The sequence below is a fragment of the Mesoplodon mirus genome (assembly GCF_964341445.2).
Source record: "Mesoplodon mirus genome assembly, chromosome: 2".
Taxonomy (NCBI): Eukaryota; Metazoa; Chordata; class Mammalia; order Artiodactyla; family Ziphiidae; genus Mesoplodon; species Mesoplodon mirus.
The window spans coordinates 144,049,207-144,074,640 of record NC_138977.1 but is presented as its reverse complement, the minus strand read 5'-3'; the positions used below and the strand labels follow the sequence as shown (position 1 = coordinate 144,074,640).

At 40.2% G+C, this 25,434-nt stretch overlaps 1 protein-coding gene across 3 annotated transcripts in view; it reads right to left on the bottom strand.

Annotated features, from left to right (window-relative positions):
- Nucleotides 1-25,434, bottom strand: part of PRDM5 (PR/SET domain 5) — a 221,318-nt gene that overhangs the window by 116,654 nt on the left and 79,230 nt on the right. For 2 of the 3 annotated variants that reach the window (XM_082609872.1, XM_082609874.1), the window contains exon 3: nt 23,392-23,514. The exons of the other annotated variant lie outside the window; for it this stretch is intronic. In XM_082609872.1, coding sequence (XP_082465998.1) covers nt 23,392-23,514 — 123 coding nt within the window. The remainder of the gene's footprint in view (nt 1-23,391; nt 23,515-25,434) is intronic. 3 annotated transcript variants of the gene reach the window in all.

Genomic DNA, 25,434 nt, shown 5'->3' with positions numbered 1-25,434 from the left:
TGTCATTAGGCTGGCCATGACCTCCAGCTTTGATAACTGTTTTAATATTCTGATCCTTACATTTACTTCTCTTTATTTCAGCTATGGCTTCTGGTCATTGGGTTTGTGGCTTATTCCCCTGAACACAGTTCCTCCTAGCAGAATCACTCCTTGCATTTACATTTTAGGGATTAAGCGCCTTCCTGGGACTTTGCTTGGGGGCTGGGGTCCTGCTTACGGTTCTTGTCACGGGCTCTAGGTGACTTCGCTGAAAATTCAACTTTAATTGAAAGAAAGCTGTTCAACATCATGGTGTGTTCAAAAGCAAATATTCCTTAGTCACTGGTTTTCACTGTATTGGTGATCCAGATACAACAGAGAGTGATTTTACAACTGTTATGCATCTCCTGCATTACTGTCCATCATTATGAATTTTTTGTGTTTTCCAGTCTTGTTTCATTTTGCTTTATTTTATTTGTATATTGTCTTCAGCTAATTATGTCTACTGTAAGCTGTTTGTAGTATCAAAAAGTTACAACAGCCTAAACATCCAACAAAATAAGTTGAAAAAGAATAAATGCCTAACAATTGGCTTTAAAAGATTTATCAAATGTCATTTTTATAGAAAAAAACATATATCAATGTGTCCCCCAAAGAAAAAGATATGAACAAAGGTGTCAACAGACTTTGTTTTTAAACAGAGGAAACTGTATTTTGCATAGTCTCCTACTAGCCCACGGGTTTCAATTTTTCTAGAGTTAACAAGTATTATTTTTGTAGTAAATGGAAAAAATAAATAATAAACAAACCAGGTTCCGTGACACCAGGAATTGGTACTAAAAAGTAACTAAGAGCTTTGGGATGGCCATGGTTCAAGTCTCCTTCTATGATTAATTAGCTGTGGAACTGAGCAAACAGTTTAATCTCTCAAACCACCCGTTTCCTCACCTATAAAATGGAGAAAATAATGCTGCCTATCTCACAGGCTGGTTGTGAGGATTAAAGGTGAGAATATTTATAAAATATAGCAAGGTGCCTGGCACAAGTTAAGTATTCATTAATGATAAGTACTGCTATCATTATTAGTATTACTATTAAATAAAACTTGAAAGTCAGTGATTAAAATATTTATTTTTCAAAATTTGTTTCAATTAGACTGTCACATAAGCTAAGTTGCTATGACAATGCTAAATTTCATTTGGCTGAACTGCTGTTAGCCAAAATATAATTCAACTCCACTGCCTGCCTACCAGAGCTCTGAAATGCTCTGGATTTCTGATTGTCATGCTCTGTTCACTTGCTAATGTGCTAATGTTTTACTCTGGTTTGGACCTCAGGTACCAATTGCTTGTCTGATCTATACTATACCTTAAGTGACCAACCATCTGCTTTCCCTGAGGGGTTTCCATGACATGCGGTTTTCAGTGCTGAGAGAGTCCTGGGCAAGCCAGGACAGTGAGTCACTCTAGCTACACCCATCATGCTCTCCAAAGCACACTCTAAGCTCTCCTTAAGATTTCCTGGGACTTCCCTGGTGGCGCAGTGTTTGGGAATCTGCCTGCCAGTGAAGGGGACACGGGTTCGAGCCCTGGTCTGGGAGAATCACACATGCCGCGGAGCAACTGAGCCCGTGCGCCACAACTACTGAAGCCTGTGGCGCCTAGAGTCTGTGCTCCATGGTGGGAGAGGCCACCACAATGAGAAGCCCGCAACGAAGAGTGGTCCCCACTCACCGCAACTAGAGAAAGCCTGTGTGTATCAACAAAGACCCAACGCAGCCAAAACAAACAAACAAATAAATAAAATTTAAAAAAAAAAACAGATTTCCTGGGACTTCTCTAGCATCCAGTGGTTAAAACTCCGTGCTTCCACTGCAGGGGGCACGGGTTCAATCCCTGGTCGGGGAACTAAGATCCCACAGGGCACACGGTGCAGCCAAAAAAAAACCCAATAATATTTACTGCCCCCTCCCACAGTATTCAACAGCTCAGGATTCTCAGCATGTGGTACCAGTCCTGTCCCAAATATGGCTCCAATGGCTTACCAACTGGTAATCTAAACCCACACTTCATTCTCTCATCCCCAACTCTCCTTCAAGTTAACCTGCCTTCTGTTCTTCAGTCAAACTGGTACACTACCTCTCAGAAAACACTGAACTCATTCCTCCTTAGTGCAACTGCAAAGATGCCACCTGGCCTCCCGGCTACGACTCCTCAGCAGCATCTGAGACACAGCTCACGTTCACCTTCCATGAAACCTTTTCTAATCGACTAAATTCATGTACGTTCCAGGAGTTCTTCAATTGGACACTTACCTGTAATTTATTTCTGTGGTTTTCATCATTTAATTCATGTGATCAATGACATTCATGTGTTCCTCTTGTTTCCCCAAAGATGGTTTCCTCAAGGAAGTGAACAAGAATTGCCATGTATCCCCATAGCATAAGCTATACTCATAATAGTTGCTCAATATGTTACAAATATGCATAGTAAAAGAGAACACTAATATGCTTGTGTCTACAGAAGAAAAGCACTTACTAGTAAAAAGTTCACTGATATTTGCCTTCATTTACTTTTGGTGGGAGGCTATTACAGTAGTCCAGGTCACAGACAGTGGTGACATGGGAGGATTATGGCAGGGAAACAGTGGCGATGGTGAGAAGTAATCAGATTCTGAGTGTGATGTGAAGAGAAGCTGACAGCATTTCCTGACAGACTGTATATGGAATGTGGGAGGAGGAGAAGGGTCAAAGAGGAGAACAAGGTGATGAAGTTTTCCTTCAAGAGTTCACAGATGTTACTCTATTTAATAATAATTCTTCCTAAGGATTCAAACTAAAACACCAACTACACATTTTTGCTTTAAATATGTATCTTCTGGGGCTTCCCTGGTGGCGCAGTGGTTGGGAATCCGCCTGCCAGTGCAGGGGACACGCGTTCGAGTCCTGGTCTGGGGGGATCCCACATGCTGAGGAGCAACTGGGCCCGTGAGCCACAACTACTGAGCCTGCGCGTCTGGAGCCTGTGCTCCGCAGCGAGAGAGGCCGCGACCGTGAGAGGCCCGCGCACCGCGATGAAGAGTGGCCCCCTCTTGCCACAACTAGAGAAAGCCCTCACACAGAAACGAAGACCCAACACAGCCCTAAATAAATTAAGAAAAAAAAAAGAGTAAATCCTATTTTTTTAAAAAAATGTATCTTCTCTGTATGTATAAATGTATTTTCATGTGGTCCTTCACTCAGGGGCCTAAGAGTATTAGTCAATTCAGCCGTTTTAAAGCTAATTACTATTCTTTCTTTCTTTCTTTTTTTTTCTTTTGTGGCCGTACAGCTCAGCCTGTGGGATCCTAGTTCCCAGACCAGGGATCGAACCCAGGCCCTCGGCAGTGAAAGCACACAGTCCCAACCACTGGACCACCAGGGAATTCCCTAAAGCTAATTTCTATTCTTCAACACATCTGCAAAGTAAGAGCCATTCAAAATCCCCAATGGAAAAAAATTTATTTTAGGTAATAAACTACTTGCAAAGCTCTTCCTCTGGACAGCCAATGCATTCTAATAACAAAAGCATAGAATTCTAATGTTTCTTAAGAAAGCTGAAAAAAATAGTGGTGGCTTGGATTTTATTAGTCATCACTGTGATAACATCACATATTATGGAATTCAGATTTACACGCAAATTTACACACACAAAAACATCTCTGAGAATTCTGAGTGTCAGAGTTTCCTAAACAAACTTATGTAATGAAGACAAACAAATCCAGAAAAAGCAATAATCTGACTGGGATGATTCAACAGGAAAGTCAGAGGTAGTGCCATGTGGTACGGCCACTACAGAGCATTCTCTTGAGGCGGGGGCTCCACCAAAGTTCGTATGCACTAAAAGAATCATTTCTGAATTCAGAAAGTATAGAAGAATAGCCATATGAACAGACATATTCAACTGTCATGAATTTTGAATGCGTTAACTTAGTGTAAATAAAAATACTATCACCAGGGCTTCCCTGGTGGCACGGTGGTTGGGGGTCCGCCTGCCGATGCGGGGGGCGTGGGTTCGTGTCCCGGTCCGGGAGGATCCCACATGCCGCGGAGTGGCTGGGCCCGTGAGCCATGGCCGCTGAGCCTGCGTGTCTGGAGCCTGTGCTCCGCAACGGGAGAGGCCACAACAGTGAGAGGCCCACGTACAGCAAAAAAAAAAAAAATACTATCATCAATATCTCATACCACACTAGGAACCTATTCTTCGCTTACCAGGGTACCTTAGCACACCGACCGGGAAGTTCCACCACAGGAATCAGTCTGTGGGCAAAGGAATCCCAGCCCCTGCTCCAGAGCAAGAATCCAGGCCTAGGGAGGAGGACGAGGATAGTGGGATCTAGGAACCGATACTATTCTGCCACTCTACGGCTATGCAGGCATCTCCCTTATCCCTGTGGGCCTCAATTTCCTCAACCATAAAGCAGAAAAAAATAATACCCCGTCAAAAGACAGCTTTGGCTTTCCCACTCTTGGGCTCTTTCCCCTTAGACAAGTCTCCTATCACCTCTGGAAAATGACTGAGGTGAACTTCATTCTCTCATTCCTACCAGAGCTGGATTCAAGCACAAGTGAAATAAACTCATCTTCATGAGAACCGAGTTAATGAATATGAAGGGAAAAGTACGCCTACGTGCTGATGTGATCACGGCTTTTCCTCTCGGGCCTCACTCTACGGGAAGGAATGGAATGGAGAGACCCATTTAACTGGGCTGTCAAGGAAAAGCTGGAATATACAACCTTGTGAGGTTAGAGGGCCCCTCCTTGGAAATTACATCAGATAATGTAAGCCATCACTTGGTAAGATTTTGTCAATGTGACTGCTTCTGTACCGTGACCACAGTTAGGACCAAATAAACTAAACATGCCTTCTAGTCTAATCCTTTCTGATTCTACCACTATCTCAAAACATTTACTCCTGGATATCTAGGAGATGTAACTAAATTTCCTATCTCCCTTCGACATCCGACATTATGTATAAACCTCAACTTTCTCTGACAATTTGCCCATTGTCCCTTCTGAAGTACCACGCCTCACTAGAATAGATATCCTGAACTCATGCATTTGAGGTTCAGTTCTGCTATTTCTAAACAGCAAAAGTAACTGTCTCTTGTTTTGCAAAGAAATACTAATCCTCACTGTGTGCAAATAAACATAACTCCAGAAGAGGCCATGGGTGACTGGTATTTCAGCTGCATCTGTCTGTAACTTAACTTGGTATTTGTTTATTTGTTGGCAGACTGCTGTCCACATGTGGACTATGTAAGAAAAACCACGATTTTTAAATTGGCAAAGGCCCAATTCACTGTACTGAAAAGGTAGTAAGCTGCGAAAATCCAGATTATCTAGCTAAGACGACTAATGGGTAATCAGCACAAAAGGAAGTATCTTCAAAACAACTCTTGGTCTTACAAATTCAAACAATCTATACCAGTGTGGGGCGGGGGAAGTTTGGACTTCTACTCAATAATCAATAGAAGTAGGAGACAAGTGACGAAGGTGGAGAAAAGAAAATATAATGAAATAGTAAAAATTCCATATTTAATATCCTGTCACTTAACCTTTCCTTACTAAAATCCTGTATCAGTCTCAACATCATTTCTATAGAGCTCCATACACAAAACTAAAAAAATCAGGAAAAAAAATCATTTCCGCAGCAAAATTAACTGACTGTATCTATTAATTTTGAACTAACAATAAAACCAAAAATCCTTAAAATGAGACATAATTATGACAGATCATAGCATTCCAATTTATTCACCACTCCCCTCCCAGGAGGAGGACGGTGCTAAGCAGCCATGTGGCTCAGAGTGCTGCAGGTGGGGGGCATGCTGTATCAGGTTTGACCAGGTGACTTGCACTGACCCATGAAATGTGATTAGAAGCAAAGTGAACCATGTCCAAGGGAAAGCCTTCAGTTTGGGTCACTGCTCTTTCCCCTCTGTCAGGAAAATGCATGTCCCTGATAAGGGCTGTTCCTTCAGACACCAAGTGGAGTGGAGCTGTGGATAGAATCGCAGCTTCCAGCAGCCCATATTTGTGTGCACAAGAAATAAATCTTCATTGCTATAAACCACTAAGAGTTTAGGGTTGTTTGTTCGAGCAGTCTTCTTGGCAAAAGTTGACTGCTACAATAATTTAAGCAAAATAACATTTTTAAAAATTATTTTGAGAGTAAGAAGAAAACATCTCGCAATCAAGGTAAATAGTATTTAAAATAGTGAATAGTGCAGGATAAGCTAATTTCATGTTTAAAGTGCATTAAAGTTCCTATAAGAAAAACGAAGACAAATGCAAATAAAATTGTCTCTTTTCTAATCACAACTCATAATTAGCCACATAGCAAGAAAAAAATTTAATATGATTCCTAGGAACGGGATACTATATGAAACAAAAAATCAAATCTATAAGCAAAGAGTATCAATTACAAATCACTAACACATATACGTATCTTTCTTTGAGGAGTTCAAGCAAAGATAGTAATGTTTGAAGCATCATAAGAAACAAATCTGACATCATAGAGAAAAAAAGTCAAGAGAAAAGATGAGAAGAATTAAACGAAAAATTTGCTATATAGAAAAGAAGTGATGTGATCCTAAGAAACTGGCTCTTCACAGAAAAAAAAAAAAACTACTATACCTCAGCTACTTTATTTAAAGGTAAGTTATCAATATTGACAGGCCAAAAAATTCTAGAATAAGATAATGCTATGGAGAATAGGGTAGCTATTTTATATACAAGGGATTAGAAGGCATATTGTGTTCCTACAGTACAGTTGCTCTATTTTTTATACACTATGTTTAAAGGTTACTTTCCATTTACAGTTATTATAAAATATTGGCTGCATTCCCCATGTTGTACAATACATCCTGGAGCCGATCTTACACCCAATAGTTTATACTTCCTACTCCCCCACCCCTCCCCTTCTCTCCCCACTGGTAACCACTAGGTTTGTGGTTTATCTGTTGAGTCTGCTTCTTTTTTGTTATATTCACTAGTTTGTTGTATTTTTTTTTCAATTCCACATATAAGTGATAACATGCAGTATTTGTCTTTCTCTGTCTGACTTATTTCACTTAGCATAATGCCATCCAAGTCCACCCATGTTGCTGCAAATGGCAACATTTCATTCCCTTTTTTGCTCTATTTTATATTGGAAATGCTTTTAACTGACCTTCAATTAACTGATTCCCAGATTTACCTGACACTCTGCATATCCTAAAATCTGCCGAATGATGCCCAAGGCCACATCCTCTCAGTCAGCAGCCTGCTCCCTGGTTTGCCTGCACACTCCTGTCCTCATCACTTGACTTGCTTGCTTGAGTCCCAAGGGTCAGTTGTATTTGTTCCCACACCGGTTTATGCCACTAGTACAAGTTACTGTAATTATGTAACTTAGCTAAACACTACATAAAGCAAAAATATATGAGTCAGAAAAAATTCAATAGTTTCTAAGAAGATCAACTGAAGGTTTTGGAAAGACTTGCAAAGCTACCTGAGTGTAGAATCCTTCTATTTTTATGATTTCCTCCCATCTTTTATAATTGCTTTGCTTTGTGTAATTTGACAGTTTTTTTTACAGCCTTACCTTTGTGTCTTTTAGTAAAACTGGATACTATACAGAGTGGTTATGAAAAAAAATATGGTAGCAAACTCTAGTGAGAGAACCTAAACACAGAATCAAAAAGAATTTGGTCACAGATCAAAAACCTGGCAAATAAACGTATATTTCTAAAACAAGTTAAAATACAATGGTTGAAATATCAATTCTATGATAATTCTTTTTCTATTAATTGACCAAGTACTGGTCCATATCACATCAGAAAACAGGGTCTCACCCAAATTATTATATAAGCAAGCCGGAGCTATAGGTCCCCCAAACGTTCCTCCCTAACCATCTAGCTGGCCCTCTCAAAGTATTTACCCTTGATCTCTATTTATTTAGCTGTATCCCCAACTGGGCTGTAAAGTGCACGGGGAAGGGACTATTTACCTGTATTATATATAAATTATTATTCACCAAACAGTCATCATTCTAAACTGCATAAGCGTTAGCTAAGCACACTCCCTTCTCCTGTCTCCTCTCTTCCCCAAAGACTCCCAGGTCCCTGAGGGCAGGCACTCTAGTATATTCCTCTTTGTATGAATCTCAATACTGATGCCACACCTTGCTCACGGAAGGGTGTCAACAAAGGATCTGCTGAATTGAACTAAGTAAGAGGGAAACAAATGCAATTTCCTTTTGAATTAATAAGACAGTAAAAGCAAGAATGTCATTCAGGCAAGTGAAACTCACTACAAAAAGGGTTCTAGAATCCATTTCCCAGCCCTAACAAATTCTTAAGAATTCAAAAGTTAGCCAACACGTGCGAATACTTCAACCAACGGGAAATAAGGGAACAAATTAGACAAGCAGATGTGCTCCCTAGAAAGACCAGAGTCAGGCCAAGCATACCCCACTCAACATACCTAGAGTTAATTCAGAAACCTGTTAAAGAAACTGAATATTCATTCAACACATTTATTATAGCACATAATGCGCACAGTACTGCAGAATACTCACATTCACAAGAATACCCATATTTGTTCCTGTCCTGAAGCACTTTAAATGTTCTCAGTGGAAGCAGAACAGAATGGTTAAATTACAATAAAGCGCAAAAAGGGTCAAGACAGTTGTACAGAGAGTAGCAGCTGTAGAATTTGGGGAGGTAATTTCACAACAGTGTTTGAAATTCACAAGCTGGATGGGTTTTGGACAAGATAAGATCTTGAGAAAATGGGTTTATTAAAGGAGGGAAAACAACATCAGCAAACTCACAGCACCACAGAGGGTATATTTGCGCTATGAAAAGAACAAACCTAGCTAGAACACTGGGCATTACAGGAAAGTTGCAGAAAACCAGACAGAAAAAGCAGCTTCAACACATGGAAGTACTGAAAAGTTAGGCATAGATTAAACATGCCCTGTGAATTACATCATTTGAGGAAAATTACAAGGCAACCACAACAGGCTGATGTGACAGAAAAAAGATTGAAAGTAGAAAACTGTAAGATATTTTTTTATTTGATCAATGTGATGGTATAGTTCATGTGTCAACTTGGCTGGACCACAGCGTTTCCAGATATGTGGTCAAACCTTATTCTGGGTGTGTCAGTGTGAGTGTTGTTGGATGACCTTAACATGTGAATCAGTAGACTAAGTAAAGCAGACTGCCCTGCACAGTGTGGGTGGGCCTCATCTAATCAGTTGAAGGCTTGAACAGAATAAAGGCTGATCTGTCAGGGAGTAAGAGCAATTTCCTTCTGCCTGACTGCCTTCAAAGTGGGACATTGGCTTTTTCCCGACTTTGGACTCAAGCTGAAACATCGGCTCTTCCTGTGTCTCAAGCCTAAGGGTCTTCAGACTTGAACTACACCACTGATTATCCTCGTTCTCAGACCTTCAGACTTAGACTGGAACTACAGCCATCAGCTTCCCCTGGTCTCCAGCTTGCTGACTCATCCTGCAGCTCTTGGGACTTGTCAGCCTCCACAATCACGTAAGCCAGTTCCTTATAAGGAATCTCTTTATATATATACACACATACACACACATACATCCTATTCATTGTTTCCCTGGAGAACCCTAGCTAATAAAATCAAACTTAAAATTTAAGATGTTTGTTATACTGTTACAATAGAATCTATATGAAAAACTAAAGCACATTTGAAATACCTTCTGGTGAAAGAAAACATATTAACCTAGATATGAGTTTTTATTTTAACTAAAATGAAACTTCTGACAGAGATAAGTAATTCATTTGAAAAAAGAATTTTCTGAGCACTTTACGTACCAAGAACTATGCAAGGACTAAGTATAATGTAGTGAAATAAAACAGATACAGTGCCTACCCTCAAAGAGCTTACAGACTGGGAGTGGAGTCCGCCATGAATCAACCACCATAGAAATGGAAAATGACTTGATAAGTGTGAGAGCAGAGAGGGACACGGTGCTACTGGAGCATGTAGCGGAGAAAGCTCACCTCCTCCAGGGTTAAGGGACAGCTTCCTGGTAATGTGATAACTTAGCTTGGATTCGAAGGACACAAATAGGAAGAACCCAGCAAAGGGAAAATGCATGTGCGAAGCAATGGAAGGGACTCAGACATTTAATAGCTGGCAAAAAGTATAAGGTGCAAAAAAAGAAAAAGAAAAAGGCTGGCTAGAATGCTAGGTGGATTTGGAGAAGCCAAAGGAAGAGATGTTTCAGGATGGAGGCACTTGTCAGCAACACCTAATGCTGCTGCAAAGATCTAGCAAAAAGCCTTGAGTGGCTTAGTGACCTGGAGAGCAGTGGTGACCTGAGAGAGAACCACTGGAAGGCTGAGGGAGGAAGAAGCCTGGTCAGTGTGGGCTGAGGGCACTGGTGGTGAGAAAAACGGAGACCCGGCATATGAACAATTCAGGGAAGGAGAAAGGGTCCCTGCTGGAAGGGAATATGGAATCAAGATGGAAAGACTTTGAATAGAAAGAGAAACCTGATGTTTAAAACCAACGAAAAGAATCCTGTTGAGTGTGAGCGGGTAAATATCAAATGGAGAAAAGGGATAACCTACAGTGTAAGTGTTCACCAGGAGGAGATACACGGGTGGAAGACCTGCTCTTAGGAAAGAGGAGGGAGCCTTCTCTATGTGGGAGAAAGGAGAGAGAACAGGCGTGGCTGTAAGTAGGTGTGCATGTTTGATGTCAGAAGTTGCAGAATCTGTAAGTATTATTTATATCACTTTTCTTAACATTCACCAAAATAAATGAAAAATGTATCTTCTTAGACATCTTTTTAATTTTCAAGTATTTACACACATTAAAACAGGCTACTTATATTCTTTTATAGAAGCATACTCCTGACTACTGAACCCCCAAATCAAGTGTACTCAATCCCAAATAACTTTTGCCTGTGATTTCTCCTGTAAGTCTCACAGTTACATATTTCACTAATTTTGGCAATAGGTCAGTTGTAAACATCTCTGCAATTTCATTTATTAAAAATGTATTTAGGGCTTCCCTGGTGGCGCAGTGGTTGAGAGTCCGCCTGCCGATGCAGGGGACACGGGTTCGTGCCCCGATCCCGGAAGATCCCACATGCCGCGGAGCGGCTGGGCCCGCGAGCCATGGCCGCGGAGCCTGTGTGTCCGGAGCCTGTGCTCCGCAACGGGAGAGGCCACAGCAGTGAGAGGCCCGCGTACAGCAAAAAAAAAAAAAAAAAAAAAAAAAAAAAAAAAAAATGTATTTAATGACTAAATGGGTAAAGGTGGTCAAAAGGTATGAACTTCCAGTTATGAAATAAGTCTTACGGATATAATGTACAGCATGGTGAACAAAAAGAAATATTATTTGAAGTATATATTCGTCACTGCTTTAAAATGTACATGTATTCCTCTGAGTCTTCTAGAGAAAAATTGGGCTCAGCATCCCTCTCTCTCTGGGAGAACCTGGATACCAAAATGGCATGTCCGACTAACTGGGTCAGAAAGGTCTGCTCTACCACTTCTAGGCTTTATAAACTTGAGCTCAGCTTTTTTCATCTGCAGAATGGGTATAATACTACTATTTTGGGGGGAACTGTTGGAATCAAATGAAATAATGCTGATGCAAAAATTCTACAAATTTTTATAATGGGCCAAAGTCGCACAGTTTGAAATCTCCTTTCATAAGCATGGATAATCTGTTTTTATTTGTTTCGTTTTCACTTACTGATTGACTTTCTAGAGGTAAAAATATAATGGGGTTTCCTATGGGTTTTAGATGATGTCAACAGAATATTAACATATGTGTTACCCAACAGCAAGGTGCAAAGTATTTCAAGGGATTATTATGAATCTCCCTTATGTACAACATGACATTGGTCCTACTGAATTGAAACAAAGCAGAATATATTTATAGAAGTTTAATACAAGCATATAAATGCTTGATAATAAGCATTTTAAATCTGAAAGAGTAGAAAAATAAAAGCTACATATAAGCACACTACATTCCAAAGTCTAGAAATGGGCACAGAATTAAGCCACATAGGGAAAACTCTGAAAAGCCTAGCTGGCTTTACATGCTATTGCTTGAAGAAAAGTAGGGTAAATTCTCAGCAAGAATGACCATGTGCCTTTTTGTTCCTGTCTCCTGTCTGAAAAACTAATAGAACAGACAGATGTGTAAACCACCATAAAGTGTACACAACCATATCTCAAAGGACTTAATTAACCACAGGAAAAGAAACTAGGAAATGCTGCTTTAATCTCTGGGCACTGAGGTGAATTTAATAAAAATGTTCATTAAATACCAACTTAAGAAATCACAGACACATTAGTCAATTGATGATCCATTTAATTAAGTACAGTAGGCCCTCCGTATCCTGCATCGATGGGTTCTGCATCTGAGGATACACAGAGCTGACTATACTACACCATTTTATACATAAGGGATTTGAGCACCCACAGATTTCAGTATATATAGGAGTCCTGGAACCAATCTCCCACGGATACTGAAGGATGACCCTGTAATAAAAAGTGTGTATAGTTTTGACATAAATCAGTCATGATAATGATACATTTAATTACTTTCTAGACTCCTGTTAAACAGAGTTCCAAGTGAAAGGAAAGGCCATACTCAAGCTCAGAACTCCTCTTCCACTGGACTCTGTTCCTTCTTTTTTTTTTTTTTCTTTTTGCGGTACGCGGGCCTCTCACTGTTGTGGCCTCTCCCGCTGCGGAGCACAGGCTCCGGACGCGCAGGCCCAGCGGCCATGGCTCACGGGCCCAGCCGCTCCGCGGCATATGGGATCCTCCCAGACCGGGGCACGAACCCGTATCCCCTGCATCGGCAGGCGGACTCCCAACCACTGCGCCACCAGGGAGGCCCCTCTGTTCCTTCTTGACGCAATGAAGCACCACAGACAGTGGCCTACAACCCAGTAAGCAGTCGTCCTTTCTCCTTTCCCCAACCTGTCTTTTTTGAATCATGTGAGATTTCCAAAGAGGACTAAGACACAGTTAAGGATGATCAGATTAGGTTCTAAGGTAACATTTCTCCTAAGGCTTTGTGAGCCAGTTTCCTCAAAATCTTGAATTTAACATACTTAGCTGAATACAGTGTAACTTGGTTGTGCAGCTTACATTAATTGAAAGATACATAAATTGTAAGAGAAATTGTACACCTTCTTTTGAATATTTTATCAGTTCAATGATGGAATGTGGAACTTCATATTTTACTTTTTATTGCCTAGTAGTGGCTGAACCTTTTATGAGAATCTGTTCATGAACTGGATAGAGCAGTTTTCTCTAAATAGAAATTTCCATAGAAAACCCAACTGTCACTGATAAATAAAAAAATGTGGCTAATTCTAGTGTTTTCTGTTATATGCATTACATTGATGGCACTTTGCAGTTTATTACCTATTTTAATACCAATCATTAAAAATTAAATCTAAAACACATCATAAAGTATATCTCCAATTTTGAAAAACAAAAACAAATCATTTCCTTCTTTATGTTCACACAAAAAAAAATCTTGCCTAGAAACAAGTAGTATGTATACTTAATTTTAGGTGTCTAGATTTTAGTTTTAACACTTAAAAATAAATTTCATAGATAATATATATGTAATATATATATAATATATATATTTATTAGTTTAATTTCTTCCTCTGATAAATGGGGTATTCATGTTGTTTGCTTCACTGCATCAACAACAACTGCCTCTTCTTTTCACTATATTTTTTGGCAACTAAAAGATTTTAAACTTTCTTCTTTTTAATTTCTACCATACCTCTTCTTAAACTTTGTAATGGCATAGGCTGGTTCCAGTGTATTTAATGCAATGTTGATTAATTCTCAAATACCAATCTTTCATTATTACATTTGTTAAGTGTGATTTGAAAGAACCCTACCACTTCACAGCAAAGACCTCCTGTCCCATTAACCTTTGCTATTTCATTCCTCTATATCCCAGGTTTCTGAGTTAGTCCAGACTGGACTGTCTAGCTGTTGTTACTCAACAGAGTATCTGAATTTAAGACTCGGACTGTCTGTGGTTATGTCTGTAAAAAGACTTGACATAATGATGAGGTGCTATTGGCCGCACAGTCGTCTGGCTAAGAGATAAAAATGCCTACACTGTAGACTGAGATGTATACACATGTACCATACATACTCAGCAGGGACAGAGTGAAAGTGTCCCTGCCAGACCAAATACTCACATGCACGCAAACTGCAGGCCAGAGTTCAGGTGGAAGCATTTGCTCTCGGTCATTTCAAAGGAAATAGACATAAGGGTTTTCCAAGTTGACAAGGCGCATGCAACTAGGTGTACCAGTTCCGGAAAAAGTCAGCAGAGGAGTCACGTGAGCAAGCACCCACTGGGCCCCACTAGACGCATCCATGCAGGGTGGGCAGTGTGAAAACAAACAAAACCGACACAGACTGCTCTTGAGGAACTCAGACTAGTGACAGAAATTCATAGGTAAATAAATCATTTCTCTAAGTGAGGCCATCGATATATTACGTGGTTTGGGTTTCTGTTCTGGTGGTGTGGGGAATATTTTTAATTAAATATTTTTTAAGTTTTAAATTTTAAGTTATAAATCCAATATTAAATAGAATTTAATTCTAAATTAATAATAATAATAAATTTAAATTAAATATTAAATATAAGACTCAGCACCTTTTCCTCCACAAAGAATCATTTCACAGAATTCCTATTTCATACATTCACTATCTCTAACACCCTGTTACCAAAGGCCCCAAATCACTTAGGAAACACACACTCTTCAGCCCTCTGGCTTCCTTTTGGTTAATGCTTTGCTGGGTTACAAAATTATGAGCCTTTTAAATGATTTCTAGGAATGCTCCCCACTAGTATCCAGCATTCACCATTCTGAAAGATAGCTGAGAGCAGGCAGAATGTAGATGTGCTCTTTAGGAAACAACCAACCTGCACAAAATCTGCTTCTTTAAAAAAGCTGAAAAGTGGCTTAGCACAAACATCATAATGATCCCAAAGCTATCTCTAAGGTTGCCAAACCACTGTATCTAGTAAAGGTCTCTGCACAGCACAAGACATCTTCTACGTCAGGACATTTCTTGTGTCTATAAAGTCCTAATTATCTTTCCAAGGGGAAGACATGCCACACAGCCACAGCCAGCCAAGTCACAGTAAACAGTGGTCAAGTGGCCTTAGCAGACGCGTGTGTCCCTGTGCATCCAACAACCGAGGTGCCCAGGAGCCGGGATCCAGGCGTCTGCAGCCACAGACAGGAGCGGGCCCCTTATGGTTCCATCATTCCATCCAGCAGGTTGTCCTGTCAGTGGTGAATATTTACCGAGAAGTCTTCTACATGCTTAGAATTATATTAGCTACCTTGAGAGGAATTTAGAGGAAATAAAACAGATTTCGTTCTGTTTTACATAGAGACAAAACTATAAAGACCACAACTATGGACATGGCAGGGGTAGTGATAATGCAAATACTTGCTAACATATATTGGCACATAGGGGTCAGAGGTTTTGCATATGTTATCTCATTTAATATAATCCTCACAAAAATCCAGTGAGGTAGGTATTATTACCACTAATTCACAAAAAGGAACAGAGTTTTAAAGATTATTTTTACTGCTATGAAAACAGGAACTAGATCATCTTTTTAACTATAATATCTCCAATGTTGAGCACAGGCCCTGGCACACAGCAGATGCTTGGGAGCTATCGGTTGACTGAACGAGTTAAATAAGTTGCTCAGCCAGTGAGGTTAAGGGTCAGGAACGTACTGCTTAAAATGGCCTTCCTTAACAGTATCCGAACTGGGCTGGGTTCTGCATTCCTTCTGATTCTATATCAAGGCCTCGTTTTGTCATTGATTCTAACCTTACCCCATCCTTCTATAAAGCACATTCCCCCCACTGATCATTGCTGTGGCCAGCCTTGAAGACGGCCTCCAGTGATGACCCACCTCCTGGTATCCACACTCCTGTGAAGTCTCCTCCTGCACTGTACCATGCTGGTCTGCGTCTGTGTGACTAACAGCATCCTACAGAAATGATGGTATGGTAGGTCATTTCCAAAATTAGGTTATAAAAGACTGCTGCTTTCTCTCTCTCACATCACTCTCAGAGAAGCAAGCTGTTTCTCTCTGTCGTGAGGAGTCCTAGGGAAGGTTTACACTGTGAAGAACTGAAGCCTCCTGCTGATAGCTATGTGAGTGAACTTGGAAGTGGAATCTAATCAAGTCTTCCGAGACCAAACAGCCCGAGCTGACTACCTGACTGCAACCTCGTGACAGTCCTGGAGCCAGAACTCCAGAACCACCCAGCTAAGTTGCTCCTGAATTCCTGACCCTCAGAAAAAGTATGAATAATAAATGTTTGTTGTTTTAAGCTGTTAAAATGTGGGCGAAATTTGTTACACAGCAAATATATAACTAATGCAACCACAAATACATACAGATAAGACAGGCTAGATAAAAATCGTTCTGAAAAATATCATATGATATCACTTATATGTGGAATCTTAAAAAAAAAGGGTACAAATGAACTTATTTACAGAATAGAAGTAGAGGCATGGATGTAGAAGACAAACTTACAGTTACCAGGGGATAGCAGGCGGGGTGGGGGAGGATAAATTGGGAGATTGGGACTGACATAGACACATTATTATATATAAAATAGATAACGAATAAGAACCTGCTGTAGAGCACAGGGAATTCCACTCAATACTCTGTAATGGCCTATATGGGAAAAGAATCTAAAAAAAAAAAAAAGTGGATACATGTATATGTCTAACTGATTCACTTTACTGTACATCTGAAAACTAACACAACATTGTAAATCAACTATGCTCCAATAAAAATTTTTTTAAAAAGAAATGAAATGTTTGTCAATGCAAAAAAAAGTAGCTCAAAAGTCAAGCTCCAATAAAACTCTAAAGTGATTCATAGAACCGTCGGATAAGTCAAAAGGCAACAACACATTCTACTTTATTGCTGGGTGACACAAGGACACTGGGAAGCAGGATGGTCTTCAATGGAGGTAGTTGAGAAAACTTCCTGTATGGTTTCTGGATTGAGAGACAAAGAAAATCCTACCTACTCGAAAATTTCCCCTATACCCAACTGGACATGCTCTGATTCTGAAATTTTACTTTTTTTTTTTTTTTTTTTTTTGCAGTACGCGGGCCTCTCACTGTTGTGGCCTCTCCCGTTGCGGAGCACAGGCTCCGGACGCGCAGGCTCAGCGGCCATGGCTCACGGGCCTAGCCGCTCCGTGGCATGTGGGATCCTCCCGGACCAGGGCATGAACCCGTGTCCCCTGCATCAGCAGGCGGACTCTCAACCATTGCGCCACCAGGGAAACCCCTAAAATTTTACTTTTTTTAAATTTCAGAGATCTAAATGTTAACTTTATCTCATTTTTAACACATTAGCTAGCAGCTAAGACAAAAAGAAAGGAACCAAAGGGAAAAAGAGGCCAGGACAGATATTGCCTAGACATCACCTTTATATGAAGAGAAGAAGGTGCAATGCTTTGTAATGAATTATGGGTAGTTGGGGAACTTAAAAAAGATCAAGGAGTATGTGATGTAAATAACTTTAAAATATATTTTAAAAAATTTGGGCTTCCCTGGTGGCGCAGTGGTGCCGATGCAGGGGACGTGGGTTCTTGCGTGCCGCGGAGAGGCTGGGCCCCTGAGCCGTGGCCGCTGAGCCTGTGCGTCTGGGGTCTGCGCTCCGCAATGGGAGAGGCCATAGCAGTGAGAGGCCCACATACCACAAAAAAAAAAAAAAAAAATTAAACTGTTTTGCAAATTTTCAGCAGTTTCAAAATATCTAAATAGCAAGTTCAGATATATGGAAGTTTTTTTTTAATTTTTATTGGAGTATAGTTAGTTGATTTACAATGTTGTATTAGTCTCAGGTGTACAGCAAAGTCTCAGGTGTTGTATTAGTCTCAGGTGAATTAGTTATACATATACATATACCCACTCTTTTTTAGATTCTTTTCCCATACAGGTCATTGCAGAATATTGAGTAGCGTTCCCTGTGCTATGCAGTTGGGCCTTATTAGTTAACTATTTTATATATAGCAGTGTGTACACGTCAATCACAATCTCCCAATTTATCACTCCCCCTGGAAGGGTTTTTAAATCTGACTTTACTCCTTTATAATTTATCTCAACTCTAAGGTATTAGAGCACAAAGGTTCAGAGAGTAGACAGGGGAGATAATTCACCAGGGTTCAAATCCTATCCAGCTACCCCCAGGCTGTGTGGCTCAGACAAGTCACTTAGATTCTCTGTGTGCCAGTATCCTCATGTGACAAAGGGAAATGATAATTATAATGTCAGAGTAAGTATTAAGGTTTTAATACCTATCACCATTTACTGGCGTATAGTAAGCATGCAGAAAGGGTTAGCTGCCAACATCATCATTATTAAGATTAACTCATCCTTCAAGGTATCACTATATACCTTAAAGATCTCTCTATACATATTCACTTTCCCTACCAATAAACTACAACCTCATTGAAAATAATAAACTGGTAAGTAATAAAATTCCCCCACTCCCTGCAGGAACATACGGCAACAGTAGGGTTGGTATTTAAAACCTCATAGGACCAATTACTTGTGATTTTAATTTAGTTTAAATTTTTACCCTAGTGAAAGACAAATATGTACCTTACTGGAAGATAACCCATTAAAAGACAGACCTGCAAGTTACTTAACTGATATTTTATTGAAGAAAATCGCTAGAGAGCTGCACCTTACAATTCTGTAACATACAGAGTCTAGAAAATATTGTAGAAATACTATTTGTATAAATCTGATAGGGAAAAAATAGAAATACGGAAGAAACAGAATTAGAGGAAACTATGTATAATTTTGAGTATAAGTGATAAATCCTTTCGAGATTTCTTTTGGTTGGCTGTTTGGCTGGTACCATTCTGCATCAACACTATTTGATAAGCCTGTTGACCTTGGTGGCTTGATGACAATGGAGAAAGTTCTATTTGAGCTCTAAAAACACGCAAGTTGCTGCTCTCCTTGGAGAGCCACACTTGATCTCCCACTTCTTCATAATGAAATGCCACGTGTCACCAGAAAAGACTCTGGGATAAACTGCCTAAGACTGTCCATCCTCTCACAAGGCACAGGTATGAGACCAAATAATATGTAATAAAATAGCTTTCCTGGCAATGGGGAAACCAAACTGACACCGGAATCGGGGTGGAGCTGTGTTGATACCACAAGCACAGCTCAAAGCCCAGTGCCCTCTAGACTCAGTTAGACCATCCCCATAGCCTGGCACCCCTCACGGAGTAGTGGACCAAGACCCAAATATTCTTCCATATGCTCCTTTTTTTTTTTTTTTTTTTTTAGAACAAGCCATCTTTCATTACGTTGATAAGATAATATACTGTGAAAAGTCCCAGGAAAGTTATATCTGGACACATGTCTTAAGAACATGAGATATAATACTCTAGTTCTGAAATGACTAAAGAATTCCAGGTTTTAACTTTAAATGACATAATTCTGTATTTAAACAAATAGTTTTCTACCAAAAGATCAGAAATTTTCAAAAGCCTGCAAAACACTAAGTAGTTCAATTACTTTTCAAGTATTACATATTTTTTTCCTTTAGTATAATAAAATTAACATTTAATAAGAATCACCCGTTTCTTATGGAGCTTAAGAATTCTCTTGGTTCATTTTAAGCCAAATCTTTCATGTTTAGAATTTTCTGGTTTAGTTGGAAATAGTTTTCATGGGTCTGAACATCCAGTTCAACTGATTATTCTGAAATGTGCGCATGTGGGAGGAATTGTTAGCCTATGAGACCCTTCTTCAGTAATTTAGATATTTAAATCATCATTTCCATAGCAAGTCTTCCAAAATCAAATAAATTGCAAAACTAGAAGTATAACTGAGTCTCCAAAAAAGAGTTCCCATCCTCTTCCAAAACAGACCTCGAATTCTTAATCCTTTGTCCAAAAAACTGGACCAAGTATTGACGTTTTCCACCATGCAAGCCACATAGCCACAAATGTTTCTCATTTACTTCACTCCTGGGACATACAGCTCAAATAAAATATTTCCTGAATACCCAAAATTTCAGATGCAATTTGGAATGCAAGTGATTCATAATGCTTTGCAGGAAACATTATGATCTTCTCTTACCAATTCAGTGTATCTGGAACGCAGTCCTCAGGAGATAATCCCAACGAATCAGAAGGATGATATCACTGTCAGCCATGTGACCCAAATATTAAGCGCTCTGCCTCTAGCTCAGATGTGATTTTGAACCCTGAGCAATCGGCTTCTCCAGCTACTGTTCAAGTAAGAAAGACGTTACCTCAAGGGAGCTAGCAAAGATCCATACTGTACTCCATGGCAAGAAACATGGTAGCACCGCACTCAACCCCCCTCTTAGGAAAGGCCAAAACCATGTTAAAAGGAATTAAAGGCACTATCATCACTTCTGCACCCAAAGACTCTCACAGTGGCCTCTGAACAGTCATAGATTCTAATTAAAGTCAAGTGTGAAACTTCACATAGCCTCTAGCTAGTTTATGAGTCCTACTCTAATCCCACTCCCACTTCACCCCCTATTAGTAAGTCAAACAATAACATCTTGGGGTACCAAAGTTGCAACAGTCATCTTTTGTAGATTCCTATTTGCTTTCAAGGAAAGAAACACAGTTGAAATAGAGGAAGAAAAGTACTGCACTGAATACACCGAATTAACATGAAAACTGTGTAAGTCTTAGAAGTCGTGGTTACCAAAAAGGAGAGAAGTGTAGGTGGCTACAATATGATGAAATAAACAGGGCATAGAGTAGCAAATGTGGGTAGCGAAAGATGGAGACAAACACTTACTGACAGTAATCCGTTAACTAAAGAATTCAGTATAAGCAAAATGTACAGTTGAAGGGAACTCTTCAACAAGGATAACCTGAGAGATTCTGGGGCAAAACTCAAAGCTGAGCATATTACACCTTGAAAGTTTGGGCAAATGGAGAGAGCTACTGATGCTACAGAAATAACAGCCAATAGGAAGAAATGCCCAAAAAGGAATTTGAGAAAAGCTTAAAATCATTATTTAAGCATAAGAAGAAAAGAATCTAGTTTAAACAGAATAATATTCTCTAAAACACAATAATGAAGAACCTACAAAACAATGGGTTTGCCTAAATTAGGTTTCATGGTTCTACAGGCAATTTTGATATTGTTAACATTTACAAAGAAACACTTAAACTGAGACTGTAAATTAAAATTAGGATATAACTGAAGATCCTGTGAGATGAGTATGCCTCAGAAAACCTTAAAAAAATATAAAATACTTGAAAAAAAATAAGGTCTACAGATTAAAAAAAAAGAGATCAACTTAAATGTGTGATTGGATCAACACATGTCATGAACAATCTAAAAAGCAGCTTGAATACAGCTGGCTGCCAAAAGATCCCATTTTCCATCCCCCACGTGGCCCTTTGGTAAGTCATCACTCATTTATCCATACAAAAAGAAACAGTAATCACATTGGTGATCCACTACTTATTTTTACTGAAGAAATCTGGTTAGCTAATAACATCAGGAAATGAAATATTCTAAATGACTGTGTTTTCTGGTTACTTTAAAACCTAATTCTGTGCATTTTCCCTCTTGCCCCTGTTGGTTTTAGACTTGGAATTGAGTGAAATCAGCATAAGCTCTCAGAGTTTTGAATAAATGACATAATATATATGAAGCTTCTAGAATAGTGCACATGGGTAAATACTCAAAGAATTGTTACTTCCCTTATTCTTTTCCCTTCCCTCTTGCTTCTGCCAACCATAGCTTTGCTTCCTCTTCTGCAGTTTAGGATTCAGGAGCTGAGTTTTCACATGTGATAAGTTAATTCCCCAACAGAATGTTTCTTTATTCTCTTAATGATCTGTCCAGTGAGTTTTAATTATAGAGCCCCTCTAAAAACTCCTTGCCTTGGCTTTTTCTCTTCTTCTCTTAATTTCCACCGAGGGATCACTGAAGTTCAACTCACAGTTTGTATTAGAGACTAATGTTGTGTGTAGCACTATACTAAGATATAGGGATACAGAATTCAAGAAAACATTGATCCTACCTGGCAGATTTAATTTTATGTGTCAGCTTGACTGGGCCACAGGGCACCCAGACAGTTTTTCAAACATTACTCTGGGTTTTTCTGTGAGGGTGTTTTTGAATGAGATTAACGTGGTTTTTTTTGGCGGTACGCGGGCCTCTCACTGTTGTGGCCTCTCACGTTGCGGAGCACAGGATCTGGACGTGCAGGCTCAGCGGCTGTGGCTCACGGGCCCACCGCTCTGCGGCATGTGGGATCTTCCCGGACCGGGGCACGAACCCATGTCCCCTGCATCGGCAGGCGGACTCTCAACCACTGCGCCACCAGGGAAGTCCCCGAGATTAACATTTTAATGCATGAATTTGAGTAAAGTAGATTGCCCTCCACAATGTAGGTGGGTCTCGGCCAATCAGTTGAAGTCCTGAAAAGAACAAAAGGGTCTCCTTCCCCCAAGTAAAAGAGAATTCTTTTGCCTGATGGCCTTTAAACTGGAATATCCACCCTTCAGGCCTGACGGCCTTTCAAGTGGGACACTAGCTCTTGCTGATTCTACAGCAGCCTTCCAGTCATCAGACTTGAACTAGACCATAAGCTGTTCCTTGTTCTACAGCAGCCTGTTGCCTCTGGACTCAAAGTGGGACGTTGGCTCTGCAGATTTTGGACTTGCCAGCCTCCAATTCCTTACAATGAGCCTCTTTCTCAGTCTCTCTCTTTCTCTCTCTGGATGGATGGATGGACGGGCTGACAGATGGATAACTATACATCATAGATATAGATATATAGATATAGATACATAGATCCTACTGGTTCTGTTTCTCTGAAAACCCTGAGTAATACAATACCCTCAAGAAGCTCAGAGTACAGTCATAGGGATATACCCAAATAAACTTTCTCCATGAAGCCTTTCCCAAACAATAACACAGAATATGGTGCTATGAGCCAAATAAACCATCAAACAGAAAAACTATCAATAAACATTCACTGAGTGAATTAAAAGAACTTGAAAGCAGAATCCGCCAAGGACAATATCAGCCCATGTAATTCATTCCCTCAAGGATTCTCATAGAGTGAGTGATCTGGTGTCAATTTACAGCTAGGCTTGCCCTTTCCTGCACATGCTGCCTAGATGAGATTTCTCTGCTTTTAGGAGTTAGTTACTGTTATTTGAAGCAGGTCATTGGGAAATAAATTTAAAACAGGGAGTACAGTTATAAATTAGTTCATTCCCCTTGCAGTACAGAGTACAAATAAGAAGCAAATAAGCTCACTTGAATGGCAGCCAAGTTCTTCTGCTCCTGAGATGGTGCCTCATGAACAAAGCGAAGCCAGTTGGAGTGCCGTGGGTTGGTAGCATCCAAAATGTACAGAACTTCTCCCTTACTCCCACGAACCTGAAACATAAAAGCTCCTGAATTTATACTTGAAGTTAATATTAACCATACTAAATAGATTACCCATACTAAAAATAACATGATATTTTTTCATAAGTATTACCTTTCTTATTAACAGGTGTTGAATAGATGCTGGATTAACATCTGTTCATCCCTTTAAACATATGTACAAACAGAGCCTACTTTAATTTGGCAGATGTCTGGATGACTCACAATTGCAATCAACTCTCAGAAACATCCTGTGCTGATAGCTCTTTTCCGGTCAAGATTATTTATTTGTAGGTGTATTTTAATATATGTGTCACAAATGCAATTGTTCAGGGGATAACTATAATTGCAAACCATCCCCTTTCTTTCCACCCAAGACGGCAGGGCTGCTTGGTTCCCCAAGTGGGAGGGGTGGAGCTGGATAAATCCTTTCAATTTCTCTTTCCACCTGCCTACGGAATCATTTCCATATGCGGAGAATTTGCTAATCTAACCAGTGGAATCTGACATCCCCTGGGCCACAATTCACATTTTTAACTAGTGGATGAATAAAACAAGTTCAATTTTGTCTTTTCATGGCCTGCTCATGTCTTGCTGAGAACGACGGTGGGCTCTCTGTTTTTCGTTTCTTGCCATAAACCCTCCCAGTCAGATTTACTCAACTCTCAATCAAGGGAGGAGGGTAACTGCCACAGGAGCAAGTACTCCACTGGGCATTCTTGAATCCAAGTTGCTTCGAATCTAGCTTCTCAAAACCTCTGCATTGTAGGGTACTGGGCACTTGCTCAGTTTAATAAAACATATACCAATCTCTACCCAATGTTCATTTTGTGTTTATATTCAATTGGAATTGAGGAGGGGGGGGAAGCAATGAGCACTCCACATCTCTAACACCAAGTAACACAAATATAAACACTAGACCTTCACTGACTTGGAGTGGGAAAAAACAAATTCCAGACCTCCAAAATTTTATAAAGTAAAGCACAACTAGCCTAATAAGGTACGTATTTTCATGATACATTTGAACAATCATTCATTCACTGAACAAGTACTGACTGAGTCCCTACCATGGTGCCAAGTACTGCTAATGCACTGGGAATCTTTCAGTGAACAAGACAGATAGATGAAGCCGGACCTCACAGCACTTAAGAGCAAACAAGCACAGAATATAACTTCAGGTAAAGGTAAGTGCTATGAAGACAACTAAAGCATAAGAGGAGGATGCAGAGTGAGGGGAGAAGGGCTCTTTCAGATGAGCTGGTCAGGCAAAGCCTCTCTGGTGAGATGATCTGAAAAGAGTCCTCAATGAAGGGAGGGCACAGGCCAGGGGAGAGCTCAGGAAAGCGTGGTTCCAGGCTAGAGGGAACAGCAAGTAAAGGACAAACAGAAAGGCCCTGAGTTGGAAACAAATTAAGAACAGCAAGAAGGTCATGAGGCTGGAACAGAAGGAGCACCAAGAAAATGATGGGCATTGAGATCAGACAGGCTGGCATAGGCCATGGTGGGCGTTGAGATCAGACAGGCTGCCATAGGCCAGATCATGCACTGACCTGGAAACCAAGAAGCCACTCCTACAGGTCAAGTTACCCAAAAGCTGCTGTATAAAAACATCTGCTGCATGCACTGCAAGGACTGATATTCAAGAATCTAATGCATATTGTCTGGGAACTGCTGTGAGGTGCTCAGCGTGTCTGCACGTGTCTCTGCACCTGCGTCTGCACATGGCCCTTGAAGCTACAGTGTCGGCAGAAGCCAGTTCGCACTAGGAACTCTGGTGTGAAGGGCTGGGCGCGAGGCCTCTGCACGCAGCCTCCTGTGAGCAAGTGCATCTAGACCAAGCACAAAGGGGAAAAATAAAGATTCCCCAGATTTTGCCAACTCATCACTCCGTTTTGGTCTGTCTTCTCTGAGGTTCATGGAGGTTTGTTATAC